The sequence below is a fragment of the Camelus dromedarius genome, chromosome 7 (assembly GCF_036321535.1).
Source record: "Camelus dromedarius isolate mCamDro1 chromosome 7, mCamDro1.pat, whole genome shotgun sequence".
Taxonomy (NCBI): Eukaryota; Metazoa; Chordata; class Mammalia; order Artiodactyla; family Camelidae; genus Camelus; species Camelus dromedarius.
Genome location: NC_087442.1, coordinates 6,090,296 through 6,114,770, shown reverse-complemented (window position 1 = coordinate 6,114,770; position 24,475 = coordinate 6,090,296). Strand labels below are relative to the sequence as shown.

Below are 24,475 nucleotides of genomic sequence, written 5' to 3'. Positions count from 1 at the left end.
AGTGCTGGAAACTCAGGTTATGTGATTGTCATTCTGCAACACACGCTGTCAGCCTGAAACACACAACCCCCGTACATAACATTTGGTTCTTTCCTGTTCTTTTCCAGCACAGACCCAGCGCACCGTAACTTCAATAATCCGAGATGTAAAGACCACTGCAGAGTAAGTGTTGGTGCTAACACTAGCCACGTGTGCTGGACTTCACCTAGCCCATGTGAACCGCTTCACCTTGGCAGCCACATTTGCAATTTCAGCAAATGATGAATGGCGTCGTCATCACGGATGTGTGTCTCTCGGTCCCTGGTTCTAACCCACTGGCTTTCGCACTCCGCCCATTTCCACCTTCCTACGGCGGGCTGCCCTCCCCCTGGCTCCTCCCTTCAGGTGGGGCCTGCGGATTGGGCCTCCAGGAAGAAAAACAGTCCCCAGGAGGAGCCCGGGTTTGAGCACCAATCTGTTGAGCACTCCGTTGGTTTGTGAGAAAACAGAATCCTCTTGGTTTCAGTAGAACAAACCCTACCCCAGCCCAGTCGAGCAGAGCTCGGCCAACAGGCGGGGCGCAAGTGGCCGCCAAGGCCGGCAGGGGGCGCGCTGCAGCGGCGGGCGGGCGGCGCTTCTAGGCCGGAGCCGTTCCTGGGGTGCGCTCGGTGCCCACAAAGCGCCAGCTGAGGGGCCTCTGCGGGCCGAGCGCGGCTGAGCCTGCCCGCCACCCGAGCTCCACCGGCCGGCCGTCCCGCGCCTCTGCCGCGTCCCCGCGCTCCGAGCAGCCGGGCCCGACGCCCGCGAGAAAACCGGGTGGTGAAGGCCGGGCCGGGCGGGCGCCGCCTGCGGAGAGGCCGGGGACTGGCCTGCGTAGGGCGGCGCGGCGGCGGCGGCGGCGGCGGCGACTCCGGCCCGGGCCAGACAGCGAAGGGCCATGGCCGAGGCGGCCCCGGCTCCGGTAAGGACGGCCCGCACGCCGAGCGCAGCGAGCCCGGGAGGGTCGGGGAGCCTCGGGCTCTGCGACCCGGACACAGGGGAAGGGAGGAGGGCGAGGAGCCCGGCCTGTCAGGCGCGGGGCCACGGAGCGGGGCGCAGTCCGGACGGCCGAGCGCAGATACCCTCAGGTCCCGCCGGCCGGGGAGGGGCCTGGGTGGGACCCCCCACCTATTCGTGAGGTCCCTGCGCCTGGGTGTCCGCCCCGGCTTCCCCATTCCATTTGGAGGTTTCTAGCGGAGGGAGCCTCTTAAGCCAGTGAAAGAGGAGCGAGAGAAGAGGCGATCTTCCCGCCTGGTGTCAACCCCGCTACAGCCTGCCAGACGCGGGGCAGTGGGTTTGGCTTGGTTTGGTGCTTTCACCAGCTATTCTCCGGCCCTGGGAGCAGACCTCACAAAATCACCCTAGCTGCGGTCCCACCTGAGCCTCGCACGGTCACAGATGCGGTGGTGACGGCAGTGCGTGGAAGGACTGCGGGAGAATAGGGATCCCCAGTGCCCAGCCCATGACGATGCGGGACACACAGAAGGCCCTCCATCAGGATTGCTGCGTGAATGCCTGGTGCAGGTTCCGAGGCCTGGATTACCTTCTGTGTGTTTATTCATTCAGCGGATGTTTACTGCAGGCCTGCAGTGTGCCAAGCCCCTCTATCCGCTGCTAAGCCTGCAGAGCTGACCGAGACAGTCCCTGCACACAAGACCCATGCGGAACCAGCAGGGACTAGTCAAGAAACAGGACGGAAAAGGATGCCTTGGATTTGCCAACTGAGAAGCCTTTGCTCACCCCAAGGAGAGCCACAGTAGTGGTCCGGAGTAGTGACTGGAAAGTGAGAGGAGGAGGAGGAACAGGAAGGAAAAGAGGGCGCAGCCGCAGTGGTCTGGGGAGTAGTGTCGAGGACTCTGCCATCTCTGCCGGCAGACCTATTTTTCCCTTTCCATCCTGTTTTTCAATTTGGTAGAGACGATCATGTGTCTATGCCAGCTCTGTCCAAGAGAAATATAATGGAAGCCATATACATAACCTTAAATTTTCTGGTAGTCACATTTGAAAGTAAAGAGCAATAGATGAAATTAACTTTCATGAAATATTTTATTTAACCCATTGCATACAAAATATCTCAGTGTGTAATTAGTATTAAATTATCAGTGAAATTTTACATTTTCTCTCCATACTTAGTCTTCAGAAATCTGATATGTATTTTATACTCACAACACGTCCCAGTTGAAATAACCACATTCCAAGTGTTCAGCAGCCACAAGTGGCTACCATATTGAAGAGTGCAGGTGTATCTTATGGAGAAGAATCAGGAGAAGTTGAAATGTTGACCATAAAAAGGAGAAAAGAACAATGTACCTAAAAATGTGGACAGAGTTGGCATTCAGAGCATAAAGTGGAGAGATTAGTTTTAAATAGGATGAAACTTTTTCTTGAGAGAAAGAAAGAAGAAAGCATGGACTACATTACTGATGAGTTCGAATTGGGAAGGAGTATGAAGAAAGAGAAGGGAAGTTGAGAGAGCCAATTTTCTTAGGAGGAGGCCAGGTCATCTCCTGAGAGTGAGGGGCCTGCAGCAGACAAGAGCCTCACTGTTCAGTGGGAGCTCCTGAACCAGCAGTATCAGCATCACTGGGGAGCTTGATAAAAATGCAGGATCTCAGTTTTCCTCTCAGACCTACTGAATCAAAGTCTGCACTTAAACGAGGCCTCAGGACGATGCTTATGTATGCTAGTTTGAGAAGTGCTGTACTGAAAGCTGAAGGAGGTGCCGGACCTGAGAGGCCACTCCATGGAATGGGAAAAGAAGCAGGGGAGGGGGGGCAGCAATGTTGAGTCCCTGCTGAGCTTAGAGACCATTGGTATGTGGTGACATCAGTTTATCCGGCTGTGTGACTTCATTTAGTACGGCTTACTAGCCTGCTTACAGAGAATGAGAACAGTTGAACCGATTCAAAGCTGGAAGGCAGCCAAGCAGGTGAGGCAGAAAGGCATGAGTGAAGAGGTTGAAGTTGGCTGAGATGATCAGCTGAGGAGGAAAGCAAAAGCCTGGAGAAGGCTGATAAACCAGGAGCAGATGGAATGGCCAAGGGTTCAGCAGGATTGCTGAGCAGATAGACTGAGAATAAGGTGGTGGGAGAGGCAGGGAAATGGGAGGCCATGGCCAGAGAGCAGGTTATTGAATTCATAGAGTCAGAAGGCTTTGTCGAGGTCATCTTCATCCAACCTCCTATTTGTTGTAGAATTTCATTTTTTTATACACTCTGTTTCCAAGTATGTTCAGTGATGGGGCAGCCTGTTATTTTCTTGGAAAGATCTAGTTCAAAAATTATTTATATAGGCCAAAGTTTGCATACCTGAAATTTCCACATTGGTTCTAGTTCTGCCCTCGGGTAAGTATAGGATTAAACAAGTCTATTCTGCCTTGTTTTATAGCCCTCAGATATTTGAATGTAACCATCAGGTTTTCTCCAGACTCAACATTCTCAGCTTATTCATGTATCACTGAATGGAATGGCTGTGATTTGTCAGCAGGGTGATAGACAGGGGCCAGAGCCTAAGTCAATGGGAGGTTTATCTGAGGGCACTGAGCTCAGTGAAACCTGGAAAGGTCCTGGTGCACTGAGGCCTTCTGCAGAGATAGAGGATGCGGCAGCAACCTGAGCCTCTGGGTGATTGGCTCGAGGGCCTTACATCCCAGGGAATATGCCAGGCTGCTGCTTGATCCAGTTTCACTTATTCACTGTCTTACCTAATCCGTCCCTGAACCAACACAGCCGTTCTCTTGGCTTTTGATGCCAGTGAGCTCCATAGAGATGAGGCTTATGCTGGCAGTAAAAAACTATATTTAGATTAATCTCAGCTGGCCAGTTAAGCAGCCCTTATCTGATTTTAGTTTGGATTAGGGCTCCTCCTAACACTCAGTGTCTTGTTTCATCTCTCTACTGCACACAGACTTCCGAATGGGACTCCGAATGCCTTACATCCCTGCAGGCACTTCCTCTCCCCACACCCCCAGGAGCAAACGAAGCACATCTGCAGACTGCAGCCATCTCCCTGTGGACAGTGGTGGCGGCCGTGCAGGCCATAGAGAGAAAGGTGGAGGTCCACAGCCGGCGACTCCTGCACCTGGAGGGACGGACAGGGACGGCAGAGAAGAAGCTAGCCAGTTGTGAAAAGACGGTGGCTGATCTTGGGAACCAGCTGGAGGGCAAGTGGGCCGTGCTGGGCACCCTGCTGCAGGAGTACGGGCTGCTGCAGAGGCGGCTGGAGAACTTGGAGAACCTGCTGCGGAACAGGAACTTCTGGATCCTGCGGCTGCCCCCCAGTATTAAAGGAGATATCCCAAAGGTAATGCCTTCATGTCTAGATGTGAAGTGGTACCACTAGTCCGCAGACTGTTAGTAAAGGTCAATGAGTCTTGGTCAATCAGTTAGGCTGAAGGAACCATGAAGTGGCTTTGTGTTGATCTGTTTGGGAAGCATTCCATGTTCAATTTAGTGATCATCTGAAGTGTCAAACTCCAGATGGGAAAACCCTTTCCAGTCCAAAGTTGGCTGTCCGGCAGATGGAGGATTTTTTCTCTTGCTTTCTCCTACCCCTTACCCCCAAGTCACTTTTTTCTTTGTTAACCTGTATGCCACAATCTCGGTTGGAAACTAAATCAAATATCATTTAAATCAGTCAATTTGAATTTGTTGGCAATTCTGGTTTTAAAAAAAATGAGGGTGGACGGGGCAGGGATGTAGAGTCGATGGTTAATGTAAGGATTTGGGGCCACCTGTGGGTCTAGGGTGGCCGTGGATCCTGTCCCTTAGCATCCTTGACAGAGTGATGTGGCACCAGGGCCAGGCCTTCTGAAGGGAACAGTCCATAAATCAACAGGAAATAAACATCATTCTTGAGCTATGGAAGATAGCCTCGAGGCAGCTGATCTCCAAACATGCCCGTTTATTTATTCATTCATTCAACAAATACTTCTTGAACGCTTACTATTTGCTTAATATTTTCTTCCTGAAGGCACAGCAGTGAACAATTCATGTAAGCTCCCCTGGAGTTTAAAATTTTAGGGGGAAAGATAATAAACAAGAAAATAAACCCATTTAAGTGCCTTGATAAAAATAAAATTGCTGTCTGGTGATTTAGATTGGATGTCAGAGAAGGTCTCAAAAAGGAGCTAATATATTTAGGGTGAAAATAAATGAAGGACCCTGCTGTGAGGAGAGCTGAGGAAGAGCTTTCCAGGCAGAAAGAAAACCTGGTGCAAAGTCCCAAAGGCACAAACAGACTTGAAACACCGAGGGAAAGGGGAAAGACCATTAGCTGGTATGCAGTGAACAAGTTGGAGCGTGACTGGAGAAGCAGGGGGCAGCTCATTTAGGGCAATGTTTCTCAGCCTTGGCTGTACCTAGGAATCACCTGGAGGGCTTTTTACATTTTGCTAGGCGTCACACCTGGAGGTTCTGACTTAACAGGTTCAGGATGGGGCCTAATCATTCATCTTAAAACTCCATAGATGATTCTAATATGTGACAGGGTTATGAACCACTGATGTAGGGCATTGGAGACCAAGGTAGGAATTTATCTTAAGAATAATGGGAAGATTGGAGAGTTTTAAACAGAGTAGTTATATCTGGTTTATATTTTGAAAGAATCACTTTGGCTGCTATGTGGAGAATGGATCTGTTTTTTTTCCTTCTTTTTTTTTTTTTTTTTTTAGCAGAGAAAGGTTTATTGCAGGGCCGAGCAGGGAGAATGGGTGGCTCATGCCCCCAAATCTCAAACTCCCTGAAGGGTTTCAGCTGAGCAGTTTTAAAGGCCAGCTGAGGGAGAGGTATGTGACAGCTGTGGGTAAGAAAGAAGCAGGGAGAAAACAGTAAGGCAGCTGTAATAGTAGGAGGGCCGAGAGCGGCTTGGGTGAGGGTAGCAACAGTGGAGATGGAGACGAGTGGACAGATTCGGGATGTTTTGATGGTAGAGTTGATGATAGGACTTAGTTGATGGGAAATAAGGAATGACGAATTAAGAACAACAATAATTGTGAATTTACTGTGTGATAATTTACACAGCACTTACTGTTGTTGTAAATGCTTTAGTTACTGTCATAAGAACTCTAACTTGCCCAAGGTCGTACAGTCAGTAAATATAAATAACAGAGTTGTACTGTGACCCAGTTGGCTCCAGAGCATATGCTCTTAACCAAGGACTGGATGGATGGCACTGGCATTTCCGAGTGCTTTGGGGTGGGAAGGAGTCAGGAGTTCTTTGGCAGTGTCAGCTGGAGATGGCTTGGATACCTTCAGGAGAGATGTTAAGCGGTCTCTGACGCTCAAAGGTGAGAAGTATTTGGGAATTGCTGACTTGCAGATTGTACCATAAGTCATGAGGCAGACAGAGATTACCTCGGGAGAGAACGTGGAGAAGCAAGAGAAGGGGTACAAGGACCAAGCCCCCAGGGGTGGGAGTGGCATCCAGCAAGTGTGTAGGGTCACAGGGTCAAGGGGACAGTGGTCATCTGGGTTGACATGTTACCGAGAGATCTAGAAAGATGAGCACTGTGAGTACAACTTGGCAACATAAGCTGGCTGGTGACCTTGCAAGAGCTGTTTCCATGCCGTGGCGGGGACAGCAGACAGTGGAGCCGCTGAAGAGTGAGCAGGGAGAGGAAATGGAGACCCTTCCCAGGCAGGCAGAGGAGAGGACCAGAGTCAGCTTCGGAGAGAGACCCTTCCCCGCAGTGTGTTTTGTTTGCATGCCCTGAGTGCCTCCAGTTCTCTGGGGTAATTTAAACTTAGTATTTGCTGTAAGAATAGCAGAAAAAGTAAGTTAAAGTTACTGTCTTACCTGGATAAATGGATAACATTTAACCTGTCCATCTTAAGCTCCCAAATCATGTTTAAAATAATGTGATTTCTCTCGAAGATTTCTTCATGAAATTAAAATATATTGAAATGTGGGCCACAAGGAAACTTCTGTGTCCTTGCTTCTGTTGAAAATGCTCTTATTCTGCCCACACTTTTGAAGGCCAAGTTCAAAATAATTTTCCCTCCGAATTTTAATTTTAATTTTTTAAATTGTAAAATATAAGTAGCATAAAAGTTACCACGTTAGGGGTATGGGAGGAGGAAAAAAGAAAATGTTAACGGTTTTAAGTGTACAGTTCAGTGGCATTAAGTACATTCATACTGTTGTGCAGCCATCACCACCATCCATCTCCAGAACTTCTCGCACTGAAACTGTCCCCATTAAACAGCAACTCCCCCTCCCGCTCCCCTGGCCCCTGGCAGACCCCGCTTTGCTTTCTGTTTCTGTGCATCTGACTCCCCCAGGTCCTCATATAGGTGCGATCATACAGTGCCTGTCCTCTTGTGATGCGCTTATTTCACTGAGCATAATGTCTTCCAGGTTCATCCGTGTTGTAGCAGGTGCCTGAATTTCCTCCCTTTTTTAAGGCTGAGCGATACTCCATTTCTCTCACAATTTTAAAGGCCTTGGTTCTTTGTCTCATAACATCAAATGCCATTGATGAAAAATTTAATACCAAATCAATTCTCATTTGTTTGTAAGAAATCTTTTTTTTTTCTTTCTGGAAACCTTTATCATCTATTTGTACTTGTTCTTCTAAAATTTGTTGAGTATATGTCTGGGTGTAGTTCTTTTAAAATTTTTGTTGGGCATCTGGTATGGCCTTTCAATCAGAAGATTGATGTCTTTTCCACTCCGGGAAATTTTCTTCTATGATTCTATTTTTATAATTTTTCATTCACTCTTCCACATTTTTTTCAGTTCTCTTTCTAGACTTACTGTTTGACTGATGGTGGATTATTGTCTTTCTCTCTTTAACTTTTCCTTCACATTTTTCACCTTTTTAACTAGAGTTCTGTAACCTTTCCTTCCAGCCTTTCTGATTTTTATTTTAACAATTATATACTTACTTTTCAAGAATATTTATTTTCTCCTTTTTTAAAGAAGCCTGAATTTTTTTTTTGAATGGATGCAATATCTACTTGAATGTATATGGGAATATGTATTAGAGCTTTGTTTGATTTTTTTTTTTATCCTTTAGGATTGTTTGTAGTGTGTGTTCATCTTGATGCTGTCAGTTTTATTTTTTTAATGTTGAGTAGTCCTTGGTTGGTTGTTCGTATTTATAAGTGAAGAATTTGATGAACAGGTTAATTAGAGGAAGCTGGCATGTTTTCTCTGCCACCGTGGAAGTCTGTTTAACCCAAGGAGCTCTCCTTTGCAGGAGAGGATCTCTCCATAGGTGCTCCATATAGGTGGGTTTCACCTTCAGGTGCTGTGCAAGGAGCAAACAGGCAGTGCAGGGACCACCAGAGGCCAGGAGTAAGGCGGTAGTCTAAGTTGTCAGCACCACACAGGGATCCCATGCTGTCTCCAGGCAGCCTTTTAAGTTTCTTTAGAGATGAGTTCTGGGTTTTGGCTTTGGGGTTATTGCTGCTTTACCAGGGCTGATAAGGACAAGGGAGAGGGCCCCTGATATTTCAAAGACAGACCTTCAAACTGCAGTTTCTAACCACTTTTACTCCTACTCAGTGTCTCTGGCAGCTTTGAGCTTGGAATTCTCTGGATTCCTTACTGCAGTCCTTCCCCGTGTATTGTCAGAGAAGCAGCTTCCTCATACCTTAGACCCCAGCACAGGCACGTCCCGCAGGTCTCCGTGAGACATTCATCAGAAATTCTGATCTAATGATGGCCTCTCCTCTCATTCCTGGTGCTGTTACTCAGTCCCTCCTGATCTCATTTACTGTCATTTCAGTGGGAACCTGGGTGGGAAGGGAAGTGCGGCTGTGTTTAGTTCACAGTCTTGAACCAGAAGCCCATCCTGATCCTTGTTTTAATAATTATTTTATCATATGTGTTTCTGTTGTATCACAAATCTTTTGTGTTAGATAAAAGTTAACTAGCAAGTATTTACATTTGCCTTAACTTAATTGTAGATGCTGAGCAGGATGTAAAATGAGTAATTTATGGGTCTAGCTCCTAAGGAACAAAATTTCTGGTTAGGGAAAAAAAGATGACACAAATGAAGCAATTAGAAAGTTAATTGTCTCATGGAAATGTATAGACCTTTGAATTTTAAAGGATATGTTAAGTTTATGAAGATGAGTATCTTTTTATTGAATTTTTTAATTTTGGTGAAGAAAGCAAATGTATGTGTATGTGTATGTATGTATGTATGTGTGTGTGTGTGTGTGTGTGTGTGTATGTATTACCAGGAGTCTCCCTCATTCTGGTTTTCCTTTCTCTATAGCTTCCTATTTTTATTTTACGGGTTTAGTATCTCTCAAATCTTAATGGGATTACTAATTAAGGTTTTTTTGAAAAAAATTCTGTTGCCTAGGTATTTTTGTTCTTTTCCACAAAAGTCATTTTTTCCGCCTTTTATTTTAGTCTTTCTTGATCATGCAGCAGGACTTCTCTAAATGGTCATTGATACTTGGAAGTTAGCTCATATTTAAGAATAAAACTGTAGAACGCTGTCGGTGAGAGAAGGAAGAGCTCGCCTTTATGATGATGGTGGACTGAGAAAAGCTTTACACTAACGGATAGTGCCCATACTTGGTATCTTACCTCCCCTTTGTATTTCTTTACAGGAGAACATTCCAGTTTTTGTCTATGGATAAGCTCCTAGCTTTAGACAAAACTATGCTGGAAGGTGGGGGGACTCTCTTCTGTATATGACCATTCTCTACATGAAACCTTGACTCCAACTAGGCAGAATCCATAATTGTTCTCTGAATACATTCTCCAGTTTTCCATGCTTAAATGCTTTTCCCCTTCCCATTAGGCCTATTTATAACCTACCCGTCTTTTAGGACTAGCTAAAGTCTCTTCTAGACTCATCCCAGCCTCATTATAGCTCTAGTTCCAAAATTTCTTGTCCATGTCATTAATTTGAATATATTCATATGCTCCTTTTAGGAAGAAATCATATTTTTATAATCTTGGTGCTTAGGATAAGCCTTGTACTTGGTGGATATTCACAGTATGTTGTGTTCTGTGAATTAAATACTGCTTTGTATCTGTACCTACCTCTTTGAGTGACTGTTTACAAGCAATGTCCTTCATCCTCCTAAAAGTCATAGCCCTAAAGTTTATCACAGTGAAAATATGCTCAACTCTTGGAGGTTAGATCTGTGTCTTGAGTTTTGCCCATATCCTTTCAGAATCTCTCATAGTTTTTTATAACTAGTAGACACTTAGTAGAAATTTATTGAATAATTGAATTGCAGTGGCAGAAACTAACCCCAGTATGTTGTAATTTCAGGTGCCTGTGACGTTTGATGATATCTCCATCTACTTTTCCACTCCAGAGTGGGAAAAATTAGAAGAATGGCAAAAGGAACTTTACAAGAATATCATGAAGGGCAACTACGAGTCTCTCATCTCCATGGGTGAGGCTAAGTTGGCACCTTTTGAATGAGGTGACAGCAGCTCCAAGAGGTCTCAGAATAGTCCCTTTTCTTCCAGTGTCCTCATTTTCACTCTGTCCTCACACACTTCAGATTCTAGTTCCAAGCCAGGGGTTTCCAGTTCACCCCTGGCTAAATAGGAAATCATGGTCTCTCCTCTTGCCAAATCATGGGACAGAGAATGAAGTTCAGAGTTAAGGGTTCAGCTGCAGTGGTTTCCATGGTATCCTTCACTTTGAAAGGGCCATGCCTCTCCTCCTCGAGGCAGCCTGTCACTCTCTCTCAGTGAAAGAGAAGGCAGGCAATGCTCAAGTAGCACATGCGCCTTTCCCACACACCCCCTCTCCTCTTATCTGTTTCCTCAAAGATCCGTCTATAGTTCGAGGTGAATGGATGGGGAAAGTGATCTAGACTCTGAAAGAAATTCCCTGGGACTGTGGATCTCAAAGCCTTCAGTTCAGCTTTGATGGCAATTAGTTGTCATCCTCATTAACTCTCTGTCATACCGCTTTCCCTTTTTCCTCTCCTAGATTATGCCATGAATCAGCCTGATGTCTTATCTCAGATTCAGCCGGAAGGAGACCACAATACAGGCGACCAGACAGGGCCAGAGGAAAGTGAGATTCCCACAGACCCCAGTGAAGGTAAGTGGGAGAAGAGACTGTCCACTCCTTGTGTCCCTTTCCTGGTCAGAGATGATGGCTCAGAACTAGGGTAAGCAGGGCTTGGGCTTCTAAATAGACTGTGAATGGGTCATCAGGCATTTAAATGGAGCTTAGAGATCACCCCATCCAAGGCCTTCACCCATCAGTGCCACACATCTAAGGGCTATTGAGGAAATGTATGCCCAGCTATTCAGAAGTGCTAAGGGGCTGGGAGTCTGCATGGTCCCTCAGAGATGCAGACCCTGATGACATCCAGCTGGGCAAAGCCAGCTATCATTAATTATTTCTCCCTGGTTTTTTTGATTGGCAGCTACTTGATACTGTGTGGGAAAGACTGCTAGCCCAACATTCAGTTGTGTTATTTCTCTCCAGTGCCACCTCTGCTGTCAGAAAAATCTCATACAGTTTTTGTTCTTTGCTGGATAGAAAGCTCACAGAAAATTCATCCTCCAGACATCTCTGTTAGATGAACTTCTCTGACAACCCACCCCCGTTCCATACACTGTTATTTTTTTCTAACATTTGATTATGAAAATTTTTGAACAATCAGAAAAGTTGAAATAATTTTATAATGAACATCTAGATACCTATCACCTTTCTGTCACTAACATTTTACCCTACTTTCTTATCACATATCTATCTCTGTATCTCTCTATCCATCAATACATCCTATTTTCCACGTATTTCAAAATCAGTACAGATATCAATACATTTCCCCCAATTAGTTCAAAATGAATGCCATTAACCTAGAGTTCAACATTTGTTCATATTTTTTCTTTTGATGTGAATTTTATATACAATGAAATGCTCAAATCTTAAGTGAACATTCTCTTGAGTTTTGAGGAATGTATATATTTGCCACATTATATTTAAGAATGTGTAGGCAGTTTATATTTAAGCAATGTGACAGTATAAATTTTATTAATCTTTATATCATGGATATAAGTAGTGAGTCTAAAGTTATATCACAAGTAAATATGGTTATTTAATTGCAGAAAGATTCATTATTGGAAATGGCTCCTTAGTCAACTTTATTAGTTACCTGATATAGCCCTCAGTGAGAAGAAGAGTGTGTCATTTTATTGTTTGGGGATGAATGGAGAAGATGTAAATAGTTTGGTTTTGTAATGATATATGAAACTTTCATTTAGCTACCATCTTATCAGTTTATTTCACCTTGGTTTTTAAGACTCTATTTGTGGGTTGTCAACCTGTATGCTTTAATACACTTTTACTTAACAGTGTAAGCATTGAATTTGTTTAATACTCTGGTTTTATTCTTTAGAGTTTTAGCTTGCATTGGTGATTATCAACCTAGATATTTACCAGAACTTGATAGGATTCATATAACTTAGACTGATCAATATATAGCATTTTTTAAAAAATCATATGTGTCTAATGTTTAGAACCCTTAACACTTTCCCCCTTTCAGTTTTAATTATGTTTTTCATGACTTTTTATTCATTTAATTTAATTGTTTACTTTTGGTTACTCAGATTGTCAACTTGACAAGTGAGAGGACTTTTAAACTATCTTCTGTGACTCCTATGTCCTTCCAATACTGCCTCAGTACTTGTTTTATTTAAAAAAAAACAAACAAGAAAAAACATGTTCCAGGCTGTGTTGGGGTTTCCAAGACTACTCCTAGGCTCGGTAATTCGCCAGGAGGACATGCAGGAACAAGCATATAGTCATGCTCTGGGCTGAGATTTATTACAGCAAAAGGACACAAAGCAAAATCAGCAAAGATAAAAGGTGCTCAGGGCAAAGTCTGGAGGAAACCAGAAGCAGGCTTCCAGAGTTCCCTTTCAGTACAGTCTCAAAGGACACACTTTAATTCCTCCAGCAGTGGGTTATGACAACACGTGCAGAGTGTCATCTCCCAGAGAAGCTCACTGGAGACTCAGCGCCCAGGCTGGTCACGTAGGCACCCTCTATCTGGCATGTACCAAAGTTCCAGACTCCCAGAAGGAAAGTTGATGCTCAGCATAAACCACACTGTTCGTACAAGCAGTTTAGGCCCAGTGAGGCACTCTTAGCTTTAGGAAAGTTTGATATCAGCATAGGAAACTGCCAGCCAGGCGCCAACCTTGCAAGCAGGCCTGCTAAGGATAGGTAATCTCAGGCCTGCTGCGTTAATACAGGCCTATTTTAGACCTTCCTTCTCACCCATTAGAAAAGTCCTAGTTCCTTTTGGTGGAGAATAGTATTAAACTGGTCATTAAGGTGCGTAACAGACTATTCCACATGGATGCCAGGTGGATACTAATGCTGGGCCACTTTAGTGACAGAACTAATAAAATATCTTTTTCATAGATTATTCTTAACTCTAACCATTTACATCATTTTTGCCATCTTGTTCTAACTGAAAAAAAACAAATAAAAACTTTCCATTTTTGAGGAAGCTGCTTCTCTTTTCTTTAACATCGTCATCTTTTTAAAAAATTAATTTTAATACACCTTTTAATTTGTTGTTAGACCACTGTGTTTATATTAAAACATTAATGTCATTTTATAAGAAATATGGATTAAAATCCTAGCATTTTAGAAAATTGTTTCTAAAATGCTAGGATTTTTATCCATATTTCTTGTAAAATAAAACTGATAATTTATTATTGTATTCCATTTTAGAGCTTTAGGAAGAACTATGCATTATAATTAAATAAAAATATACATAGGTAGAATATATTTGGGGATAGTAGTGGTACCATGTGACACCCCCTCCTTTTTATGTCCAAGGGCTTAACTTCCAGAATATACAAATAGAGATCATACAACTCAGTAACAAAAAAACAAACAAGCCAAAAAAAAAAAAACCAGGCAGAAGACCTAAACAGACATTTCTCCAATGAAGACATCCAGGTGGCCAATAGACACATGAAAAGATGCTCAGTATCACTCATTATTAGAGAAATGCAAATCAAAACTACAATGAGTTATTACCTCACATCCATCAGAATGGCCATCATTTAAAAGTCCACAAATGTTAAATGCTGGAGAGGGTGTGGAGAAAAGGGAACCCCCCTATACTGTTGGTGGCAGTGTAATTTGGTGCAGCCACTGTGAAAAACAGCAAGGAGATTCCTTAAAAAACTAAAAATAGAGTTACCTTATGATCCAGCAATCCCACTCCTGGGCATATATCTGAAGAAAACTCTAATTTGAAAAGATGCACTCACCCCAGTGTTTACAGCAGTGTTGTTTACAGTAGACATGGAAGTAACCTAAATGTCCATCAATAGATGATTGGATAGAGAAAATATGGTATGTGTATATACACACACACACACACACACACACGTACGTACAATGGAATACTACTCAGCCATAAAAAAGAATGAAATAATGCCTTTTGCAGCAATATGGACAGACCTAGACATTATCATACTAAGTGAAGTAAATCAGACAAAGACAAGTATCATATGATGTCACTTATCTGTGGAATCTAAAAAAAATGAACTTATTTACAAAACAGAAACAGACTCAGACATAGAAAACAAACTTAAGGTTACCAAAGGGGAAGAGAGAGAGGGATAAATTAGGAGTTTGGAATTAGCAGATATAAACTACTTTATATAAAATAGATAAATAATAAGGTCCTACTGTATAGCACAGGCTTATATCTAATAGCTTGTAATAACCTATAATGAAAAAGAATATATATATATGTATAACTCAATCAATATTCTGTATACAAGAAAGTAATATAACATTGTAAATCAACTATATTTCAATTTTTAAAAAAATCAAGGTACAGAGTAGTTTGTGTAGTGTGCCATATAAAGGGGGAAAATATAAAGATGTATAAAATATGTTTGCTTATGTTTTCACAAAGAAACAATGGAAGATTAAAACAAAAACCAATGAGAATGGCTACCTATTCAGGGAAAGAGAGATTATAGATGGAAGCTAGACCTCTTTAAATGTACCTTATTTTATAGTTTTGATTTTGGAGTCTTGTAAATAATTTACCTAAGTTAAATAAAATTTAAAAATCAATATGCTGAAATAATTGTATCATGTTGTTGACATAAATACTTAGAATAGATTTCTTTCAAATGACTTTAAAATATAATATTTTTACTATCTGTCCCTAGAAGATAGCCTAAAGAATTAATAAAACACAAAAAAAATCTTAAATTGAGTTCATGTTTTTGTGAATAATATTGGTTTTATTTTGAAGTGTATATTCAAATAAAGCAAAGATTATGTAGTGTCATTAGGAGCCAAGATTCTCAGGATAAGAGAGAAAACATACAAGTATGAAATGAAAGGATTTAATTAAAATGCTGTAATCTTAAATGTGAATCATAAACAGTAATGTAAACTCGTGACACTTTTTTTCTAAAAGGTATGTGTTTTATAGCTCTGTTCATTGAAAAGACCTGGAAGCAGTGACAATCTATTAGCAATTAGCATCCTTATCATCCAGATTATGGTCTCTAAATTCTGTTTCTTAGAGAGAGTATTGATTGTGTGCTTGGAGCAGGAAATGTACAAGATGAACCTGGTCTAGTCTGTCATACCAGAAATGAAGGAAACTAGATGTTTGATGGTGTGAAAAGACATAGGGCTGATCTGAAGGGGCTCCCACTGGCCAAAAAAGGGATAATTTGAGCATTAAAAAGAGTAATGACTGCAATGGATTGAAACTCATCAAACATTCTATGCTTTCATAATAATAAACTAAAGGAAAAAGAAGTCAAAACCACCTGCATCACATTTGGAGGATTCTAGAGCACTAACTCATTCAGAAAATTGATGAAGTAATTAAGCATTTTAAAAGCCTCATATTTTTGATGAATAGAAAATTCATCCTTTGAATGTCTGTTAAAAGATCCACTTCCTTGTACCCAGTCTCTCCCTGTCTGTTTTTTTTTTCTATATATGTTTGTGTATTTATAAAATCCTGGAGAAAAAAAAGGTAAGATTGGACTATGTTTAACACACTTCAGCCTTGTAGCTCAGAGTAGGAAGTTGGACAGGCAACCTGCCACGTGCGCTAAAGCCTGTATTTTCCCATCTCTCTGTGTAACCTGACAGTCTTTTGGGCCTCATTCTTGTCCAACCTCTTATTTCTGCTTTGGGTACACCTTTAGATTCCAGTGGTCTCTAACTGATTTAAAAGGCATTGAGCAAAACAGTGAGTTCTGTTCATTTGCTAGGACTAAAACCATAACCTGCCTACACGGCTTTTTTGATAAATAATATAGAGAGCTTGAATTTACTCTTGTCAGTGTGCCAGCTTGTCCTTTTAGGCCAAAAACGGCTATCTAGGCTTGGGCTGGAATAGCAAGCACAGCTGTTTCTGTACTGACCAAATGACGCATGTTATGTGCAAAGCCTTTAGAGGTGGTTCTTTCTTTCTTTGCAAAAGAACCCCCAACATCTGAGGGACTTGCAAATATTCTCCCTACTCCCAGGGTTCAGGAAACAATAACCTGTATCATTTAATAGGCAAAGGTAATATGATCTCTTGGAAAGAACCCAGAATTGGGAACCTGAAAAAAGGTTCTGAGCAGTCAAATCTGTGTTTAAGCTGACCTAACTCTGTAATTTTAGAAATGTATTTGTTTTAAAATTAACATGAAAAAAAAGGGTTGTTGGTCAATCTTGTTTGTTTTGCTATTTTTTTTTTTTTGCTGTATTTTAAAGCAAACCTTTGATAATATGGAGTTTCACTGTAAATATGTCCTTCCTGGCAATTTAACCTCTGTGGGCCCCCTTAAAATGGAGGAAATATTCCCTGCTTCATTATCTCACAAAAGAGCTGTGAGAGAAAAAAAGTGAAAACACTTTGAAAGTAAGTGTGCTAATGAAATGGCAGGTACTTTTGATTCTAGATTGTTTCAGGGTGTCATCTCCAAAATAGAAATTTTGATATTTTTTGAAATGGGCTCACTGAAAATCATGAATCAAACTGAGTATATCATGTAAAAATTCATAAATTTGGTTTCATTTTGACCTGGTTCTTAGACGTTATATTTATTTTTTTTTAAAGGCTGGTTTGGTTTTGTTGTTATAGTTAATTAGAGATAAATATTTGGGCAAAACATAGTATTCAGCAAACCAACATGATTATTTCCACTTTCTGAGTCAAGCCCTGAAGACCATTCTCTTCCCCCACAAATAGAGCCCAGCATTTCGACATCGGATATTTTGTCTTGGATTAAACAAGAGGAAGAGACCCAGGTTGGCGCCCCACAGGAGCCCAAGGAGAGTGACATGTGCAAAGGCACCTATCCCGGTGAGTACCGAGCCACGCAGACCCAGCTTATGCCAGGACCACCAAGAAGAAACGGCAAAGGAAGTGGGATTGTGGAAGCAAGGAAGTGGCTGAGGCATAAGGAAAAGGGGGGAAAAAAGACATGCTCAAGTAAGTTAGACGTGAAATGGAAATCAAACTAATATAAATTTTAAGTGAGAAAACACTTAAGTGTAAAGACAAATTAAAATTGTCAGAGGAAGAAAAAATAAGTGCATACAGATGGACCAAAAGTATGAGGATGGGGAAAGACAGAAGAACATTTGAAGATCACGTAGAGAGGATGGAACAAAGATGGGGTGGGAAAGACAAGCCCTGGAGACTACAGTGTCATTGGAGAGGCCGAATGGGGGAGCTAATGAAGAGCTCTCCCTCAGGAAAACAACCAGGGGAGAAGAAACACGCATCTTCTGAGATATTTAGCATCATCTGTATTTTGCCATCTGAACAGAAGAGAATCTTAAGGTCAGAAGAGACACGATTGTTTATGTAACTTAATGTAACCTATTTAACTTCTATGCTCTTAAAATTTTTTTTAAAAAAATAAGACAGTTTCTGCTTTTCAAGAAATTGATATTGGGGACATATTGATACGAGGCATGCCTATTATTGTCAAGGGTGAATGGGATGTATGACTTATATACAAGAAATGTTTGGGGGACATTACGTCCGTTTAAGTCTAGGTATTTAGGTAAGGCCTAAAGAAGGATGTGAAACTAGAATGGGCCTCAGAAAATTGGTATGACGTAGCTGGGTATAATTTGGGAAGATGAGAAGAGAGGGGATGCCATCTACAAAAGGGAAGGCATAATGAGCAAAGATGTATAAGCAGAAATGTGAACTTTATTTTCCAGGAAAGAAAAGCAACAGATAACCACAGTGAAGTCCTTATCTGGCAGAATAAAGAGGAATAGGATTAGATAAATACATGATTTTAGGCCTCGTCATAGTAGGCTGCAGAAAATATTTCAATGTTTGTGAGCAGAGGCGAAACATAATGAAAGTAATGCTGGGAAGAGTGATGCCAGGGTTTTTCCTTTTCCAAACAGGGAGCGTTGAAGAGGTTCAGTAGTAACTTCTCTGATGATTGGCCACCGGGACTACAGGCAGTCTGATTATTATCTCAGCCCTACACTGACTTTCTTATCTGAGCGGGTTAAGAGCTCAGAGCAGTCTGCTGGAGCGGGGCAGGGGTGCAGGAGAGTTGCTGGGAGACCAGTTGTGGACAGGTGTGACTCCCATCCTCTCTTTCAGACGAAGAGCTTGTCATTAAAGCTGAAGGCCTCGCCAGAGCCTCCCTGTGCCCCGAGGTTCCAGTCCCCTTCACTTCTGCACCAGCAGCGGCGGCTAAGGAGGCTTTTCCAGATGTGGCTTTCAAAAGCCAGCAGTCCGCACCCATGACACCATTTGGACGTCCGGCCACTGACCTGGCCGAAGCCTCCGAGGGACAAGTGACTTTCACTCAGCTGGGTAGCTACCCCCTCCCACCTCCGGCTGGGGAGCAGGTGTTCCCGTGCCACCGCTGCGGCAAGAGCCTCAGCCAAGACCTGCTCTTGACCCACCAGTGCGGCCCCGCGGCCGAGCACCCCGGCCCTTGCGCCCAGTGTCCCAAGCACTTTCCCCAGCAGGCCGACGGCGGGGGCGGCCCCCAGCCCCCCGCCAGCGAGGCGCCCCCCACCTGCCCTCACTGCGCCAGGACCTTCACTCACCCGTCGAGACTCACCTACCACCTTCGGGTCCACAACAGCGCCGAGCGTCCCTTCCCCTGCCCCGATTGCCCCAAGCGCTTCGCCGACCAGGCCCGCCTCACCAGCCACCGGCGGGCCCACGCCAGCGAGAGGCCCTTCCGCTGCGCGCAGTGCGGCCGGAGCTTCAGCCTGAAGATCAGCCTGCTGCTCCACCAGCGGGGCCACGCGCAGGAGCGGCCCTTCTCCTGCCCACAGTGCGGCATTGACTTCAACGGCCACTCGGCCCTGATCCGCCACCAGATGATCCACACGGGCGAGCGGCCCTACCCCTGCACGGACTGCAGCAAGAGCTTTATGCGCAAGGAGCACCTGCTCAACCACCGGCGGCTGCACACGGGCGAGCGGCCCTTCAGCTGCGCGCACTGCGGCAAGAGCTTCATCCGCAAGCACCACCTCATGAAGCACCAGCGCATCCACACGGGCGAGCGGCCCTACCCCTGCGCCTACTGTGGCCGCAGCTTCCGCTACAAACAGACGCTCAAGGACCACCTGCGTGCGGGCCACAGTGGGGGCTGTGGGGGTGATAGTGACCCCTCTGGACAGCCGCCTGACCCCCCAGGCCCCCTCCTCACTGGGCTCGAAACCTCTGGCCTCGGGGTTAACACTGAAGGCCTGGAGGCCAATCAGTGGTACGGGGAAGGGAGTGGAGGCGGGGTTTTGTAAATCTCCCTCCTTCCCCCAGCTGGCTGCGCTGCAGCGGGGCAAGAGGCAAGCCCCCTCCACCCCGCCGCCGTCATTGCGGCCTGGCACCTCCATGAATTTGGGGTCCTGTACACTTGACTAGAGACATGCTTGAGTTTCGGAACTTCACAAGAGCACCACATTTTGAAACCTAGGAAGACCTGGAAAAGAGCCCAACTTCCCCATCTTTTGAAAAATATTACCTAAGCAGAAGTCATAAGAATGTTGCAGAGAGGTCGGAAAGCAAGATGTGACCTCGAGTAATTCATCACGGGGTAGCAGATTGATTAATGGTTGCAGCTCTAGGTAGAGTCAGGTGCATGGGAAGGCCTCCAAGCCTTGAAGCCCACCGTGAGGCAAAGAATGTTTACCTGAGCCTTTCATAAATCCCTAGTTGGTAGATGGTTGTAGAAGAAAGTGCCCCTGCCTGGGTCCGCGCTCCGCTCTTCCCTGACACCAGCTCAGGTGCTTAGGTGCTGCCTCTCCACATGGAAACCCAAGACTGCCCTCCTAGGTCTCCGAGATTAATTCTTCAGATACATTTTTGTTTAATATTGGGTGAGGAAGAAATCTGACTTTAAAAGCTTCTTAAGGAGAACAGTTTTTTCACTAGCTTGACTTGAAGCATTGAGGCTCTTACTGGCATTTAAGCTGCTAGAAACCTTTGCCGAGGTCCAGGTTAAAAATCTGGGAGCAGTGTTCTCAGCCCCAGCTTTACAAGCCAGAGGTCCCAGTAAAATGACAGAACAGCCTTGAATTTGTGCCTGAACCATGTTTCTTAGAGTCCCTTATGTCAAATTCTTCCTTATCATTTCCAAGCCAGTAAGCTGGCTTTTCCATTCCTGGTGTCCGATATTCTGACAGTCATCAACAGAAAAGGTCATGGCACTTTCCAGAAGCATTGCAGAGTTCAGAAAGTGCCAGTGGACTCTCAGCTTTCACGTCCTCAGAAGTGAGAGGGTAGTTACAAAGCAGCTTTCTTGAGCCAGCAGAGGGTGTCTGTTCACCTACCTCACTGGTGAAGAACAGACTGAAGGACTTGGCAGGCCCCTGAGAGCTGAGCACCACATGCCAGGATGGCCTCTTCCTGCTGGGCTTGCTTCTGGGGACCTTGGCTATCATGTGTTCTTCTGTCAGGGTCAGTCAGTCACCGGGAAGCATCTGAGCCTGGTCTTACTCCTGAGCGGTTTCACAGTTGGGCCATTTTCTCTTTACAGATCTCAGATTTTCATCTGCAAAATGAGTCTGGTGAAGGGAAAAAAGTGAACCTTTAGGATTAAAAAAAGAAAAAATATTGCGATACATTCCTTCTGCTGCCAGAATCCTCTCTCCCTCTCTGGCTTTGATCCAGGCAAAGCCAAATAAGACAGCAAAATCAAAGCAGAGACATTCTTGCTGAAACTTGACTGAAATCAATTTGATTTTTTCTTTTACTCTTGCTTGGAGACTGGGGCAGAAGACAGAGAATGCAGAAGCCCTAGGTCTTGGGCTGAAAAATTGTTTATTCCTGCACTCTCTTGTTTCCCCTGAATCTTCCTAAGATGTCTATAACAAGGTCTGTGAGTATTTAGACAAGACACTTTCTTGATGAAGTGATAAGGGTAGGACCCATTTTTTCCCCTTATCACCCACCCAAACTTCACCCTGCCTAGTTATGTGTGGCCACACTAGAATAAAGTGTTACCCCAGCTAGCTCTGCTCCTGGGAAAACTCTGTCTGAACATGCTGCTCTTTAGGGTAATCACATTTATAAAACATCTGCTCTGACATTCACAATAGCAGGGAGCATGAGAGGCCTAAGAAACATGTGTAAGACCTCGTTCACGGTCATAACTTAGAGTCTGAAGGCAAGGGTATAGAACCAACCAAGAGATGACAAATAGAACCCTGATGCATTGGGAGTAAGAATTTTCTAGCTGGAGTCTGGACCCACACTATGGGAAATTGGGGGGTTCTGGGGATCCCCAGGCCAGGGTTCCAGCTTCACTGATGATCCACTAGGAACCTGAGTGTGAGATCCAGCTCTGGTTCGCATCTTGATCTCCCTAATGAAAAAGGAGAAGAGTCAAAGTACTGTCTTTAGGTGGTGCGCTCCCTTTTTGGAACAGATGAACTTGAGCATTTGCCAGGGTATGCCTGAGAAGGCACTCCTACCCGAGATGTGATGTTAGCCTAGATGACATGGAAAATTCTTTACTCAGGTAGGTAGTTTACTGAGGACACAGAGATTATTGATGAAAGAGACTTGTGAATTAAAAAACTACAGACAGGTCCCTTTCACAAGGAACAGTAGCCAACAGGGACCGACACTTTGGCAAAAGTGAACAGAGTTCAAATATCAACAATCCAAGAGCCATGAAGCCAAATGAAAGGGACAGGCAGGGCCATGCCAGAAAGATGGAAGTCAATGTTATCCTCATCCTCAGCCCTGGGACACACTAGGGAGTTCAGCCTCTGTGTATCCTGGTCTCCTTTCCCTCTACCAGACCTCTACCAGGTAGAACTCCAGGCCAGCTCTAAATTAGAGTTTGTTTGTTTAAGATTCAAAAGTGGATAAGTAAAATAGATCAGCAGAAAAGATAAATCCAACAGAATATTTCCAGTGTGTGTAGAAACTTGGTCCATGAAGGGCTCCTGGGACAAATCACACACTTAAATTATCTGAGGATGGGGCGTTATAACTGGACACAACAGGAAAGAGGAGAACCTAGAGATGTGCTCTTCACCAGCCTGCCCTCCCGGCTAACAGGTCCATACTGCCCCGTAAATAGGCACCTTCTCCCCGGAGTGGATCCAGCTGTTGACTGTAACCAGCTTCATTCTCTGCTTACTAGAGTTGTCATTGTCACCATCAGATGAGCCTCTGGTTCAGCCACAGATGTGAATGTAAATGGAGTTGATTGTCTGGAAAGTGAAAGAAGATGCCTCTGATCTTTTCTGCTGGATATTTATTATTGGAACACCGTAGCTGGGCTCGAGCTGCTTTACATAACTTCCTAGCAGCGCTTTACATGACTTCCCTCATCATTAATAAGAGTCTGCAGAGTTCCTGTGGGGGGACTCTGCTGGGCTGCTTTTGGAGCATTTAAAATATTTGGGTGTCCATGCCTGTCTCAATCAGGACCAGACCCAGGCTTACTAGGAAATAACAAATGCTCACTGTCTCAGTCTGCGAGAGTCTTGTCGATAAAAAAGGACCTGAGTTCCTTTATCTGTTATTCCAAATGGGATGGGGAACCCAAATATCTGCTCAGATTTTCTCTTGAGGAGGGGCAGGCTACTGTCCCACCCACATATCCCATATTGTAGCTTCTTGGACAATAAAAAGCATCCTTGTCACCCGCCTGAGGGCTGCTCAGAAGTGATGAGGAAAAGCAAGTTTCCCCAAAAGGTTCTCACAGACCAGGAACCCAGTTATCATCAGAACTACGTTTTCCCTGTGTGCTCAGTAGATACCTTTGACCCTGTTCTTGTCACCCTGCAAAGGAAGCAGTCCTCTCGCAGAGTTTTACACAGAGGACATCCTTTGACTTGGAAGTATCGGGCTCTTCCAAGCAGAAGATCCTCAAGTTAGGTGGGGGACGGGGGCAGGGAGTGCTTGGGCCGCAGAAGGAGATGTCACGTGGGTCAGTAGAGCTTAGTGGTTTAGAGCATGGACTCTGAGTCAGACCTAGATTCAAGTCCTGACATAAGTAACCTAAATTATTTAACCATCATGAGCCTAGTTTCCTTATCTCTAAAATAATGATACTGTGTCTTGGACGTGTTGAGGTTAAAGGGGATCCTGTGAGTGCTGGGCACAGAGCCTGGCACACAGAGGTGTCAGAGTGGCACCCGTCGGGAAAAGTGTAGGACCAGCCAGAGAGGGGTGTGGCGCAGGCGGAATCTGAAACAGAATGTGGAGAACAGGCTGTTCTGCGGAAGCACGTGGTTATTGCTTGAAGGCTTAGCTTTGGCCCACCATCTTTTTCTTCCGTTTAGCCTATTCTTTTACTCTGTCTTTCCTGTATCTCCAGGCTGCCAGAAGTTTCTGTGCGCCGTGACACCATGTGGCTCTGACTCTCTTGGCTTGTCTGGCTTGTCTTAGTTCAGACGTTGAGGTGTGGGATCTGGCCCAGCTCCTCTTTCTATACTAGGCTACAGAAGTTTCCAGCCAACCCGGGACTGGCTGCCGTTGGGGTCCATGATCATCTTGCTTCAGTCAGCAGTAGTTGGGAGGAATGGTCCGAGGGTCCCTGCACCGGATCCACAGGTCCGGTAGATTCACTTGGGGATGGGCACACGGTGGCACAGTGTCGTGCTTCTAGTACCGCCAGCAGAGGAAGGAATCTGTTTCACCTGTATCGGGGTTCCTTGAAAGACTTCATAAGTACTAGCGTAACCAGAGCAGTGGTCCCTTACATAAAGGACCTGGGAGGTGCTGTTTTGGTATCTTGTTACTTTCTAGGGTGTCATTCCTCCTTTCTGGCCCTGCTCCTTTCTTTTAAAATATGTAACTCTGGCCATAATTCTATATCCACACACACATACACAATGACTTTTGTCAACTTAGTCAAATTGCCTCTTCAAAACAAAAAATGATTAAAACCAACTGCTCATTAAAGAACGCAGATAGATACAGGCAAATCAGAGAGGCCTCAGAAGCACTGTGCTGCGATGCTCTTAAAAGTGCCAGGTTACATTTCAAATAAAATATTTGATAAAACCTCA

General features: G+C 44.3%; 1 protein-coding gene across 2 annotated transcripts; it reads left to right on the top strand.

Annotated features, from left to right (window-relative positions):
• Positions 1-372: 372 nt before the first annotated feature.
• On the top strand, positions 373-24,475 carry ZNF398 (zinc finger protein 398). 2 transcript variants are annotated; one of them, XM_064487259.1, is made up of 6 exons: positions 373-940; positions 3,925-4,320; positions 10,262-10,388; positions 10,937-11,050; positions 17,205-17,318; positions 18,591-24,475. In XM_064487259.1, exons 1-6 carry the CDS (start codon positions 917-919, stop codon positions 19,745-19,747), a joined length of 1,932 nt encoding a protein of 643 aa, XP_064343329.1. In that variant the 5' UTR covers positions 373-916; the 3' UTR covers positions 19,748-24,475. The 2 variants fall into 2 exon arrangements, with proteins under 2 accessions (XP_064343329.1, XP_064343332.1); XM_064487262.1 differs by lacking the exon at positions 17,205-17,318.